We start from the raw sequence: 14,971 nt of genomic DNA on the forward strand, positions 1-14,971 counted from the left end.
GGGGGGGAGGAAAAAAATCAGTCCATTTTCTTCTTTCCTGTCCCATCCCTATGTCTCTGGAAGCAAAGATGAAGAAGGATAAGCAGAAGAACAAAAAACATACTTTCTTACAGGTGGGAAGATGAAAGACTGAAAGTATGTCAAGAAAAAAATTTTCAAAAATATATTACCAGAAAAGAGGTTTTTTTACAAAATCTATCCAATTAGAGAGGCTCTCAAACTGAGGACTTCACAAAAACATTGCTTCATACTTTGGATAAAATAGGAATACCTGCTTTTGAAACAGATGGAGTTCCTGCTTAAACCAGAGGAAAGCCTGCCAGGGGAAGGCTGCTGAGTGGGAACCAGATGACTCTGGTCAGCCAGCAGCGAAGGAAAAAGGATCAGAAGCCTGAGAGAAGTGGTTTCCTCTCACCCTGCTGCCACTGTGACTGTCTGAGCTCGGTGTGTGCTGAGGGCAAAGCTCCTTTCCACTCTGCCTCGGTGCTCCCTTGCCATCCCTTTCCTCCAGATCTGCACCCAGCAGCTCCCACAGCTCCTGCACTGACCCTTTTTCCCCTCCTCAGCTTCCCCCTCACACAGATACAATGTCCTATGGCAAAACAGCAGCAAGGCAAAAAAATACAAGAGAAACCCTTGTGTTAGCTCATAACAGGGAGAAATGAATAAAGATCTCACTCCATCTAGTTCAGCAAAGGAATGACGTTTTGAGTGGAAACTGCTGGGACTCCACTTGGCTCGGGTGGAACCAACGTGCACCTTTCCTGCCCGGGGCAAGGCTGCCCAGACCCGCCCTGACCCCTCCGTGTTCACACGCACGCCCAGAGACAGCAGCGTCCCCCGGCGTGTCCCCCCGCTGCCCCGGCTGGGCTGGGGACACCAGCAGCACAGGCGGAGGACTGCTCCTCGCAGCACTCACACACACAAGGAAGGGCTGGAGAACTCTGCAGCCACGGTCCCTCAGCCGCCCACGACAGAGCTGGAATCCTGCTTTGGGCACGGGGAGCACACATCAGGCGAGCCCGAGTCTCACCCAGTGCCTCTGGGGGCATGTCCTGGCTCCTGGTGGCTGGTCCTTCGTGCTGGCACCACGCCTGCCCGGGGCTGCCACTGGGGGAGAGGCTGCAAAAGGGGCTGTGGGGACACCGTGTGCCTGTGCCTGTGCCACCAGGTGTTCCCAGGAGCTGCACCTGGGCCCGTGCTGGAGCTGGAACACACGTGCTCCATGCTTTCAATCTCTGCGTTCAATAGTTTTGTACCGAATCAAAGGCAACTCCCAGCAAAGGGGAGACAATGATGCATATGACTCCATTTTATTAAAGGCTAATTAATCACTTCATTACATCTAAACTGAATCAGCCAAGCACTCACTCTGCTCACCACTGCACAGAACTACACTCATTTTGTGACTCTCTCGTGACTTTTGGCCCCCAGTCTGACACAACACACACACACTCTTGGGTCCTGGTAGGTCCTGGTAGGGAACAAAACACCACCACTTTGGATAAACAGTCCTCATACTGTATTCTACGTCAGCACAACACAGACACAGCAAATGAAATAAGAATTGTGTTTCTCCTTTCTCTGAGATTCAGAAATCCTTGGGAAGAATTGTGCCCTGCTTCTGTCTGGGAAGAGAAACGTGGCCACACTTCTGCACCAAAGATAATGTCTCACTTTTATTGCTTACATACTTTCACACTTGAAAAGTTACTTATAGTTTCCTCTATTTCATAAAACATGTTACTGTTACTTCTTTCTCTTGTTACAATATGAAAACTCTTATATGAAATCAGACTTAAGCAAACAGAATACTGTATTGAAAGCAATTTGAAAATAGTTACATCTGCAAACCAATTCTAAAACCAAGTTTACAAAAACTAAGAAACAAAAGTTTAAGTACTTTTGTATGTAAAGTCAACATGCTCTTGAAATTATTTTATAGCAACAGCATTGCCATTTATTCATAACTGCTGTAATATTACCTTTTTTCCCTGTTGAGCTGTCTTTTTATTTCTTAAGCAGTCAGCAGCTGATTTACCATTTACTTCTTTGGTTCTACTTCAAAGGAAGAGGAACCCAGCTTTTCAAAATCTGAATGGCTTGAATCAGCAACAGAAAGTAGTAGGTGGAACACATACCAGTCTCTCTGGAGCTTCCACCATATATATTTCACTACCTACTCAGTGGGAAAACACTTGAGAAGGTGAAAAAAGAAAGATGAAAAAATAAAGCTTGAATGAATTCAGTACAATTTGGCATTGCCAATCCATGAAGCAATACCTGCCAGAATTGTTGATATATGATACCTACATGCACTAAAGAAGCAATATTATAAAGGAACTATGTAGGTTTTTTCTCTCATTCACCCTTCTCTAGCATTAAACAAGGCTCCCTTTGTCTTTACCCCTTGAGATGTTCTGAACCAATTTATACCTTTCTGTCTGCTCCACATTTACATTTTATGGCTATTAAATATTTTTAATCTTCTTTAAAGTCTGCTTGACTTTTGGAAATCCTCACTTAATATCTTTTTGTTTGGCATTTTTTCTGGATCAGCCTTCCTTTCTCATTTAATCCCACAAATTCTTCATTGCCCCCAGGATTATGCAATAAGTTTGGGTGAATTTCCTCAAGGCAGTAAAATACAAATTTTTCCTGTCTTTTGGGAAAGTAGAATCCACACATACTTTGCATCCTTGATCTGAAGAAAGTCCCCACATTGACATTAACACATCCAAATCACAGTATAGCTGTGATGAACTTTCACATTTGACCCCCTCTGGCTGAAAGAAATATGGTCACTGAATTTCAAAAGTAGTCACATTACAAATAAAACAAAAATCATACCTTTAACTGAATTTGTGCAGAGGCCATTTTTGCCTCTGCAGCAAGTTCATACAGATGTTTGTAGTCAACAGGTCTGTACTTCTGGCTGCAAAGAGCATTTCTGGCAGGAACCACCAAATTGTCTAGTTATCACATAAAACACATAAGGACATTTCAAATTCTTGAGAAATAACTAAAGTGCAAGGCATAAAATGAAAGCTCTATAGATAGAAAGCAGAATCAATGTTTTCAACACTAGAAGTTTTCATACCAATATTGTTAGTTGCTGAATGACATAATATATTTGAAAGAAACATGCCAATATACTAACAAAAATCATATAAGAAACAGTAACCAGTGATCTGTTTACGAAAAGTTAATTTGAAAAGTCTTTAGTTTACATATGAATTTAGTAATCAATTCATTTTAAACTGCATTTACAGGCATTGTAATAACTTCTAATACAATAAATGCATCCTTCTTGCACTGATTGGAAAACTGCCTCAATGTTTTTGCAATCTATGGGTTGAGCAACAGGAGTAGATTTTTTCTAGACGGTATAAAATTGAGGCACAATTACAATTGTAAATGAGCTACCTGAACTCTTGCCCTAGCACTGTGAAGCCCTTGTGCACAGACAGTCATTCTACATAAGCTGGGAGGCTTACAGGGATAAGGAATGGGCATTTCCTCACAACCTCTGCTTCAGTTTTCTTTAGTAGTGAAATTGGCCATTATGTTTCTGCATTCCCTACTAAGCCCCATGGCTGGAGGTGCTGTGCCTGACATGTGGCTTTACAGAGGGGTAAAAGGTAAAATAAATCCTGCAGAGCCATCCCACGATCCGCCTTCAAGCCTCCCCCAGGATTTTCATTTGTTGCATGCCTACACAAAGCCTCACAACACATCTCCAGGCGATGCCTCACCAGGGAAGGGTTTTTCCCAGTCCTCCTGCCAGGCAGTGCCCAGGACAGGCAAAGACTGGGCACTGAATAGATGGGAGCAGCCCTGGGGAGAGCAACCTGGGGATCCTGGGGGCAAAAAAATTGGGTATGAACTGGCAAGGAGCCCAGCAAGCCAGCCTGCACCTGGCCTGCAGGACAGGCAGCTTGGAATTGAGTTCATTAGTTCATTTTATGAATGGTGCCAGGGGGGTGTTCTGCCCCTCTGCTCTGCACCTGGACCTGCAGAGAACAACCCCCAGCTCCAGGCCCTGGCACAGGGGGACAGAAACCTGGCCCAGAGGCTGTGGAAATGGGCTGGGGCATTTCTCCTGTGAAGACAGGCTGAGAGAGGTGGGGATGTTTGGCTAGAGGAGACTCCAGGGAAAATTAATTGCATCCTCTTCATATGTAAAGAGGGCTTATATGAGAACAGAAAGGCTCTTTGCCAGGATCTGTAAGTGACAGCACGAGGGGCACCAGTTGCAGCCTGCAAGGAGGGTGGATACAGACAGGAACTAAAGGAGAGTGGGCAGGCCCTGGCACAGGTGCCCAGAGCAACCGGGGCTGCCCCTGGATCCCTGGCAGTGCCAAGGACAGGTGGACAGGGGGGCTGGAGCAGCCTGGGACAGGGGAAGGTGTCCCTGTCCATGACAGAGTGGAATTGGATGGGCTTTAAGGTCCCTTCCAACCCAAACCATAACCAGGGTGCTACAACAGTTCCTACATGAGGCTATTTATTGCGGTGTTTCATGAACAGTTGAGAAAACAATTAAACATGATAATATACATACCTCCACCACTAATCCTATGAGCTGAAAACAGTGTTCCGTGGTCCAGTTCACCCATTTTTATTTTTTAGACCTGTTGAGAAACAAACATATGTTTAAAGAATACCAACATTGTGGATGCAGTCTAAAAATACTTTCAAAAAAATCTATTGTTTTTTGAGAAGAGGTACATCTCACTAAAAATGTAATTAGACAGAAATTCCTCCAGTTTATCTTTCACTTTAGGAGAGATTTCATGTGCCTCATACCATTTAGCAGCCAAGAAAACAAAATACTATTTCCTTGATGAATCTGTAATGCTGTGACATAGCTCACCTATTCTTTGCTTTGTGCTTTTCAAAATATGAGTCCCTCTATCCAAATATAACATCGGGTTTTGAGGAGTTCTTTGCTTTATAGAAATGAATCCTGAAAAGATCACAGTTTCCTTCCTTTGGAGACTGCCTAGGTGCCTTTAACCCCCTCTGCAGTAACACCTGTGAAACCAGGTCAGTGTTTGGGCGGCAGTGGCTCAGCCCTTGGTGAGCAGCATGCATCAAGCACCCACATCACCATGGGTCAAACAGGCTGTTTCAGATGCAATGAGCTACACAACACAGTAAAAAAATGTCTTGTATGTGTCAAACCCCGTACTTTCAATTCAGCATGCATTGGTGTCATCCCAGGTCTGGCACAGAAATAAAAGCAAGAGATCCACCTGAGGTGTTCCAGCTGAACTGAATCAACAGCTGAGTCACACCAGAAAGGAAAGGCCATGTCCAGTGAGGCTCCCCATGAACCCTCCCTCAAACCCAGCCACACTGCCAAAATTTCACACACACAAAATTCCATCTCTTTGTCACACCTTTGAGTTTGCCTGGTCCCACAGCAAGCAGTGACACAGCAAAGAGTAGAGCAGCAAAATTTATTCATTTGTGGAGTTATTTCCTCACTGCTCTAGTGAGATGAACTAGTTTATCCCTAGGAACTCCAAGGATGGCACAATCCCACAAGGTGGGAAGGAAGACCAGCAGAAGAAATGAAAATGGGACTACCCTGCCAGAGAGCTATTAATGTCAGTGAAGTAAAAAGGTGAGACTGCAACAGAAGACAGTTTGCAGTGTACTTTGCTGTGAGCTGTCTGACACTCTGCATCCAGCCCTCTGCTATGGACAGTCAGTCCTGCCTGCTTTTTTTGGGTTTCTGATCATCTGAGCACAGCTTCTGCTGATAAACTTGGGAAGGGAGTACTACAGTGACTCTCATCTGCACCATATAGTGAAGGCAAAAATAACACTGATGGAAAATTGGGAGTACTCAAAAGCTCTAAGAAGATTGGATCCATCACAGGCACTTCCCTCTATTAAAACCTTTTATTACAGTTCCCTGCGCAGCTGCCGCATCAGCGTCATTCTCCTGTATTGCACATTTGGGGAACCATCATCCTAATCTGGGCCCATCTGGCCAGCTTTAAATGACAAGCTTCTAACACAAGACACGCTGTCCTTTTTGAAAAATAACTACGGATACCAGAAAGATTAGCAGCGGCAGAGCTACCCCTCTGGGTTATTTATTTATTTGGTCATTTGACGAATTGTTGATGTCTTCTTTCTACTGGCATCTTTCTGATTTAATGTCAGCATTTGACCAAAACTTCACACTTAACCTTAGCTCCGCCTCCTTTCACAAGAAACCAAGAGAATAGACCTCGAGAACAGAACTGAGGCAGAATAATTTACTGGGCATTTCTGTATATTTAGGGCTGCTGTATTTGATGAACCGAGTCCTTATTCACTTCTAGCCAACCTGTTTCTCTCTTCCACAATAATGTCATACATTTGTATTTGATCTCAGCCTTTCACAGGCATTATTTTCTGTAATTTGACGTTATGACCTCACTAAAACACTGAAAGTAAATGCTAAGATGGTTCTGGAAAAGGACAAGATCCATATAAATCTGCACTTTATCTTCAGTAACTAGCAAACATACTAATCAAAATTATAAAAGCACTGCCAGTTATATTTATTTCTGCTTTAATGCAGTTATATCTAGAAACCTCTCCAATACTATAAAAGTCCATCTAAGCCCAAATTCCAATACCCTGCCTCAAAGCTTTGCTCAAACTTCATTGCAGGCTCTAGGCTGGGAGTCTTGATGCATCTTAGAAAGCAAAAGTGCACAAGATCAACCAGCCACCAGGCAGAAGTCCCTGTACATAGAGATCTGTCCCCCAAGAATGCCAAGTCAGCTCTGCCTACAGCCAACCACAGCTAAATCTCTTAGCAGTAAAAAACACAAGCTTTATCAAATCTTTTTCTGCTCCTTTGACAATTTAGTATTTCACTATTCACTGAACTCTTTTAGGCAACAAAAACATGTTCTCTTAAAATATTTCATCTCCAATTCAACCAAACTCTTCAGTACATTCTTACAAACTCTTCTTACATTCTTAATGCAAGCCCTTGCTGGTGTCTGAGGTATATGACCTATGTTTATTCTCATATATGGAAATAGCCAATATTGAGGCAAGACTCTCCTTCACGTCATTTGAATAGAAATTAAACTCCCCAGTGTCAGTCAGCATTCCTGGAAGAAGCAAAGCCTGGTGCCTGCCACATACTGCCCCTGGGGATGGGTCAGGTCCAGCCCAGGCCCCAGTTCCACAAGTGAGTGCTCCCAGTGAGTTTAACCAGTGATTTTAAGAGCCTAATTCCACTGCCTGGATTCAACAAGTTGTTTGCATACATAAACCTTTGCAGATCTGGGTCACTGGGGCCAATTTTCCCTCCCAGCTAAAGTGCTGCTCACCAAGCAAAGGACAGATGGATTTCTGGCAGGGAGGCACAGTGCTCAATGAGCCAGACATGCCTTTTGAAACATAATTTCGTGTGCACGTTTTAAATCGCTCACGTTATTAAATGCAAAAATCAATAATATGAATCAAGTTCTCACAAAACACAGTTTAGTAGCCTCACCAGTGGCAGCAGGGCTGGGGCTCCACAGGTTGGTGTGAAGGAAGGACACAGAACCCGGTGACAGCAGGTGTCACAGGTGTCACAGTCCCCTCCGTGGCTCACCTGATGTACTGCTGGGGCTACACCACCAAAAAACCAGAGCTGAACCTCAGACACTGAGAACAGCACCAACAGGAACTTGGATTATACATTACAGCAGAGGTTCCTAGAAAATAAACTCAGGAAAAATCCCCACTCTCAAAGGCCCTTATTCTCAGTGCTCTCTTTTGAGTATCTGGCTATGCCTTGAACATTTTGTGGAAGGCTTTCTAAAAGATTTTAAAGTTTAATGGAAAGGTTAATTGCTTAGCTACTTCATGTTTTCATTTTTAAAAAAGGCATATTAATATACAGTTGTTGAACCCTCTGATCCTAATTATTGTTAAGGAAAAGAGGCAAAGATTCATTCCCATTGTAGGGTGTGGAGTACAAATAACAAACAAATAATGAGCTTGATCCCTTAATCAGATCCTTTCTCTTCTAGTTGAACTAACTATCTGAAAATGGCACCCATCCAGAACGTGTTAATCTTGCAGCAGTCAATCCTTTCCACAGGAAGAAAATACACTGTATAATACTTCTATCATTCGGTGTCAAAACAGTTTCTAGAAAAATCCCACTGTTTGATTGCAATTTAAATTTACATTCCCCTAAAGAAAGAATTATAGCTCTCTTTGAAATAAAGTCAAGTCTCAGAAATGGTATGCTTCCAAAAGAGACACAGTCCTTTTTGTCTATGATAATCTCATTACTTCCTCATTAAGTAAAACTTAATCCAAATTAGGAAGATCAATTTGAGTAACACTTAAAACAATCAGCTTCATGGACTGCTCTGTCACACTGCAGGGGTAGGGAATAGCTCATCTGCTTTCTGAGGATCTGCACATCACAAGGGAACTCTATTTCCCTTCTGTTCTTGGAATATTCTTAGAAAATCCAAGACAAAATAAGCTTTAGGAACACTTAGAAAAAACGTTGAAACAAGTAGATAAAAAAAAGGAAATAAATGCTTTAGAAGTTAGTAAGCTGACACAAAAAGGGTAGGAAATGAAGTCATCACATCACCTTGGATCAAGTGAGTCAGACGGCATTTCATGTCGATTTGTTTTGAACAAAACGTGCACAGTCCATTCTCAGGGACCAAAAGCTGCTGGCCTGCTGCAGTGAGCACACCTGGCCATGGCAAGGTTTAAATGAAAGAGGATGAAATCAGAAAATGCTCTGGTGCTTCGAGTAGTTAATCATGGAACATTTGGGGCTGGATCTTAAATCTCATCCAGCTTTACCCCCTGCCATGGCAGGGACACCTCCCCCTGCCCCAGGCTGCTCCAGCCCCATCCAGCCTGGCCTTGGGCACTGCCAGGGATCCAGGGCAGCCACAGCTGCTCTGGGCAACTCCTGGCATGTGGCTGGACAGACCTGGACAAAGTCCAGCTTTGCTGAGCTAAAGGCAAACATTCTGAGGCACCATTTATAGACTTCTGTACCACAAGAGATTTGCAGAATTTTGTCTTATGTGGTTTTTATCAATGTTCTGTCTGGATTTCTATTTATTACCTCCATGTACAACAAAAGCTATTAAAACAATTATAAATTAAACAATATGCACAAATATATGAAAGAATAATTGGAAGATGTGAGGCCAAGTTATCCATTATAGGACCCTACAATTTTCTCCCTTACTTAAGAAATAATGAATGTGTAGTTAAATTGACCTGTGACTGCCTGGCCCATAAACATACATTCTATTGGCTAGGCTGTGTGCAAAGGCTTATTTGGAATGGTGCAGCAAGCAACTCACCCCTCTGCTGCTCTGCATTCTTCAGAAAAAACACTTAAATCTACAGAATTCACTTAGCACAACAGGAGCAAAGATGCTGTTCCACAAAACTGCAGACAATCAACATGCCCTGCAATACAACAAAGTACCTGGGCTTTGCACTTCTCATCAAGAGGCAGGATTTACACTGCACCACAGAAATTGCAGAAACAGATTCCACGTATAACACCACTGGCCAGTGGAATAAGGATCCAATTTTAGAGGCAGGGTTAGTTAAGGAGCTAGACCTCAAAAGGAGCTGCAGCAGATCAGTGTGTTCTGCAAGAAACAGCACACGTACTAAACCACGAGACACTGAAAGGGTCAATACCAAGTAGTAGCAGAAGTTCAATGGAAGACACTTAAAGAAGCTCAGAGCAGGTTGAAGTCATTGAGTCAATTTAAAAGGAAAAAAAGAAGGACAAAAACATACTGAAGTCTGCATTTAAAAAAAATCTGTGCAACATATCTGGATTCCAGTTGTTCAGTCACAGCCCCATTGCTCTTCAGATAAACCAGCCAATGTGATTTTGTTTTCATTGTTGCAAAATGCACAATTGGAAATACACAGTTTGAGAGTCATGATAGCTTTATTCTCTATATCTAGCTAGATCTCAGATTTTGCAAAAGCAAGAAGGAAAACAGGAGTCAGGTTCCTTATTTAAGGAATTAAAAAGGTAATTTTAAGTTGTCCTCACCTTTTGCACTTGCCTCTGTCTTTACTGTTGCCTTCTGTGTAGTATTTTTAATGAAAGTATTTCCTCCCACCCCATTTTCATGCTAGCCTTGTTACTGATGGTTTTTACTCAACAAACCTCAATCTGTATGGAAGGGTTCCCTGCCCCACTGCTGGAGGCCTGTTCCTCACAGCCCTGCTGACAGACCAATTTCTGCACGCATTTCCTAATGAGCTGCAGGCAGAAGTCAGCTGGCTTAGTTTACGTTGCTGGCAGAACGGTTTAACAGTGCTTCAAGAACATATGACTCTGTCTGAATAAGTCCAGCTTCTCCTTCAGCCAAGACGCTTTTCCGTGTTTACCCCACGAGGAGCTGGGGCTGTGTGGAGCTGCAGCATTTACACTTGAGAGCAATTCTGCATCTCTGCTGCCCGAGCTGCAGGTGGGACACAGCCAGGGCAAGCACCGCGGGGCAGAGAGGACCCTGAGGGACCCCGGGAGCAGGAACCAGCTCCTCTGTGGCACTGTCCTGTAAGCCAGCCCAGGTGATTTTTTAGGAGTAGCGTAGTGGGAGTCAGAGCAGAACGTTTGTCTGCAGCCTGTGAGAGACAAGCCAGAGGGACAGATAATTCATGTGATTTAGGAGACACTGCAGCTTATTTTGTCAGGAGCATCAGTATCATTTTGTACAGCTTTTGCCAGTTCTGCTAGGCCACATTCCCAGAGTTATGTGCAGGGAAGCATTTGGCACATTTTCACTTTAAATTATTGCATAATGTTGTCTGATATCTTACTACAAAAAGCAACTCATCCTTGTCTGGGGCCTCTCAGTCACAGCCATCAGAAATGTGCAGACCATAAACATAAATCAAATAATCTTTCTGCATATACATTTTCTTTGTTGACTCCTCATTCAGAAGTATCCCTAGATTTCAGCCTGACATTCTGTATCCCTGGTCTGGTAAGAAAGACTACAATTTGGTTAATTTCTCAGCTTTTTTTCTAGCCTCATATACAAACTAGTAAGAAGCTAGATAATATTTTGTTCAGCCAGCAACTGTAGCAGTTGATAGAAACTGCAAAGGATTTTAGCAGACCTTCCCCTGTCCTTGAGCAGATAGGAGCACCTGCATTGCCCAGAGCTGGGGTGGTGAGGGATTTTTTATTTCTTTGTGGGCTTTGGGGAGAGTTGTTGTGGGCTGTGGTTGGGGGTTTTTTCTTTTTATTTTTTTATTTTAAAGGTTTTTTACACAACAATCACAAGCATAGGACCTGAAAACCCACAGAACAGACCAATTGCTGATGACCTTGTTTTACTGGACATCTCACTCAGCATTTCCTGCCATCTTTTCTCCAAATCATTTTCTTGTCTGTTGCCACGCTGCCTGCTTATTTCCAGGTGCTGCAATGTCCTAGAGGAGCCCTGACTTACAGGTGCACACCTGTGAAACGTGATTTCACCATCAGCTGGCTTCAGCAGCACAGCTCACTTGAGGACATCCCTTCTCGTGCTGCCCCACCCACAACACCCTCACTTCACTCCTGGGGCCACGCGACCAGCTGAAACAATATACTGGGGCAGGATGCACTGGGAATTCACAGGATTCCCAATTTCCCTGGGATCCCTTGCCAAGGAAAGGCTACTGAGCCACACTACAGGTCAGCAAGCTGCTGCTCCCCAAACCTCCTCCATTCTGCTGAAGCAGGTATCCAGGCAAGCCCTTTCCACTCCTGCCAAAGAGGAGCCCTCACTCCGCTGCGCAGGGCTGCTTGCACATCCCTTGGTGCAGGCATTACGGGCAGCAACGGCGTGCTCTGGAAAACTGATCCAACTGGAAAAATAAGGGCACCTATGCCAGGGAGGGTTCTGGGGAAGCTGGATCCATTCTGCAATGCAGCTCCCTGCACAGTTGCAGGATCCTGCTGCTGGCACTGGGAAAGCTGGAGGGAAGTATCATTACAGGGCATTATTGTCCTTCCCATGGCAGCTGGGCTTGAGCCACAGCACGGGGCTCTGCAAGGAAGGCTGGTGGTCATGCTGAGCACTGTGCACCATCTGCAATCAAATACTCCTACTTGGTGCTTCAAAGCCATGCAAGAAAAAAAAAGTGCAAACAACCTGTCAGCATCCAATAGTTTTTCCTCAGTATTTTGTTTTACCGCTGGGAAAGAGTAATATCTATCCACAGCAGAGCAGTAATTTTGAATGGCACTGTCTGAAACAGAACATTTCTATAAAAGCCCCCACTGAAAAAGCAAAATGTCAGCCCACCACTTTCCTCAGAAATACACCTGTTAGGTGCCTTACCTCCCCAGTTAAACAATAAAAAGCAGGAGAACATTTAGTGCTTTCTATAGCAAGTGAAATTACAGTTTCAAAATTACCCAAATCAATTGTATTGTGATTGACTGAGTTGCTGTGACATCAACACAATGACTTGCAGTAACTTTTGAAATCAAACTGTAGGTTTTAATGAGAGGAAAGAAACCCACATATCTAAATAACTCCCCATGTGAGCACTAAACAGCTGCTCATGTGTTGTGTTAGCCTGCCATGAGCATCACTCTCTTCTCCAGGTATTTTTTTTCCCCAAACCTTCATAATTCAGTATCTGGAAGAGATTACAGTTAAAGTGGGTAGCATTAAATAGCTTCCAGCAGAAACCAAACCACGCCCCCCAGCCTCCCCCAAATAACTCCCAAAACCAAACCAACCAAATTCACAAAAACAAAACAAAAAGCAGAAAAGAAGAGGAAAACAAAAGATCCACCAAGAAACAAAACAACACTGTTTTTGTGACTGATATTTATCACTAAAATTAAAAATAGGCATGTCAATGTTCTGCAAGGGCTGTAAACACCTGTGGAATATATTGTATATATAAAGCAAGACTCGATTATGGATTAATTTCAGAATAGATTAAACAAAGCAGAAAAACATATTAATGACTGGAAATGCTGAAGAAGCACAACAGCAGCAAAACAACTCGCAAGTACCTGTTAACAACATTGTCATCTGAACCACTGCAAGATGAGCACAGTCAGTTTAAGGGGTCAGATTTAAGGCTCAAGAGAAACCAGTACAGTCCCAAAGGAAAACATGAGACTAGGTTGTTACAAATTGCAAACACAGTGGAATCATGGCTTTCCAAATGAGAATGATACAGACCATCCCACTTGCAAGGTGCATCCAGAAGAAGGTGAATAAAAATAAAATCGACTTGTTTAAAGTCCAATTTTAAAAATTATGTAAGAATTTAAAGATATATTTGACAAAGGGCACTTTCAGCTAATAGGATAAGAAATCAAAGAGCCACCCCCCGTGACATTGCATTGGCAAGTTAAAATGGGGCTCCTTTCCATAGCCCATGTCATCCCTGCTGGACAGGACTGCTGCACTGGGACACGCAGCAGTCAATTAGATAATGCATTGGCTGCTCAGGGTGCCAAAACAAATAAACCAGCTCTGAGGGTATGACTAACACCAGGCAGAATGAAACAGCTTTTCCCCACTGACAGTCGTCCAACATATTTCCAAATCCGACAGGACCTCTCAATTCTTTCTACTTCTTCTGTGCCAAAACAAACCCGCTCAGGATCCCCTTCTCCTTCCCACAGCATTTCTTACCCTTCCCCATCTCACCCCACGGGAACTCCAAGGCACAGCCAGGCCGTGCAATGCGCGGCTCCGCAGGGATGCAGGGCACCTGGAGCAGCCCGTTCCTATCCCCGGGAGCCAGCCCGGACCGGGAAGGGCTGGGATGGCATTGTGCCCATCCTGCCCGCAGGCTGTGCCTTCCACAGCCCCCACAACGACACCAGGAACAGCCCCATTTACTGAGGGGCAAGTAAGTGTCCTCCTTTCCCAAAGCTGTTATCTGTGAAAGCCAAGCCAGCATAATAATACCCAAAGCACAGGTGAAAACCAGTTGAGACTGATTTGAAACTAATTTAACTAATTCAGTACACCTTCGGTAGAAGCAGCCTTGCAGCTAAGGAAGGTCACAGTTCTCACACATCCTGCGCTTTCTCTTCCCTTTATTCTAGATCTAGTTAGTTCACATTTTATCTTTCCTTTACTCCAGCTCTCCACTCTCATTTGACCCTTCCACCACTTATTTTATTTCACACCTGCTATTCTTTATTTTACTAAGTTTCTACTGTTATTCCCCTCAGCTCCTGTTTCCCATTTCCTAGACAGAGACCACCCTTTTAGTTTGGAAATATTGTATATGTAGTTCACATGGTATAAGTCATGAGATTTTTCAGAGCAGTGAGGACCCAAGACTCCTGTTTACAGCTGCCAAACATTTTCCATGTGGATATCATCATAATGTATTCCTACTCCATTATTCAACATACAAATAATGATACAAATAGCAACAAACTCCTCAGAGATTAAATATTTTATCAATAGCCTAGATGGTTTCCATGTAGCAGATTACATTCCAGTGGGAAATTCAGAGAAGGGACTGTATGAGTTCTCTGTGTTCAGCTACCTCCTGCTTTTACCTGCAGCTCCCTCCCAAGCAGAGGCTAACGAAGGACATAATTCTACCTGCAGCATCAGCACCAATTAAACCACATCACGAGTTCATGTGTCCTTATGCCTAAAATAAAACAATGGTTCCCCCCATCAAACACGAAACCGGAAAACTGAGCTGGATGGAAACAGACACAAGTGACAATGTGGATACGTTTTTCTTGTTCCTTTACAGCAGGCTTTCTACACCATCCCATCTGTGCACCAGGGGAAGGGGGTGAATGAAACAACCTCTCGAGACAGCAAGAGCTGCTGATTCAAGTGGCCATTTGGTTTGGCTCCTCTGAGCCATTTACAGCGTCATTCAATGAAGAGCAGAGTGTCGATCGCTATCAGACCTGCAGGGCGGGAGCAGACTGTAAGTAAATGGAAACCAG

The 14,971-nt window shown here is 43.7% G+C and overlaps 1 protein-coding gene across 11 annotated transcripts in view; it reads right to left on the reverse strand.

The window, feature by feature from the left end:
- CCDC148 (coiled-coil domain containing 148) overlaps positions 1-14,971 on the reverse strand; it is a 49,034-nt gene that overhangs the window by 33,332 nt on the left and 731 nt on the right. For 9 of the 11 annotated variants that reach the window (XR_010369602.1, XM_064435385.1, XM_064435386.1 and 6 more), the window contains exons 2-3: positions 4,565-4,634; positions 2,851-2,972 (exon numbers count right to left, since the gene is read on the reverse strand). Coding sequence is in view for 8 of the 11 variants with exons in the window: in XM_064435385.1 (XP_064291455.1) it covers positions 2,851-2,972; positions 4,565-4,619 (177 nt within the window). In the remaining 3 variants the exon portion in view is untranslated. The other 2 variants (XM_064435382.1, XM_064435383.1) reach the window with 2 other exon arrangements.

Source organism: Passer domesticus, chromosome 10, assembly GCF_036417665.1.
Source record: "Passer domesticus isolate bPasDom1 chromosome 10, bPasDom1.hap1, whole genome shotgun sequence".
In the NCBI taxonomy this organism is placed as follows: Eukaryota; Metazoa; Chordata; class Aves; order Passeriformes; family Passeridae; genus Passer; species Passer domesticus.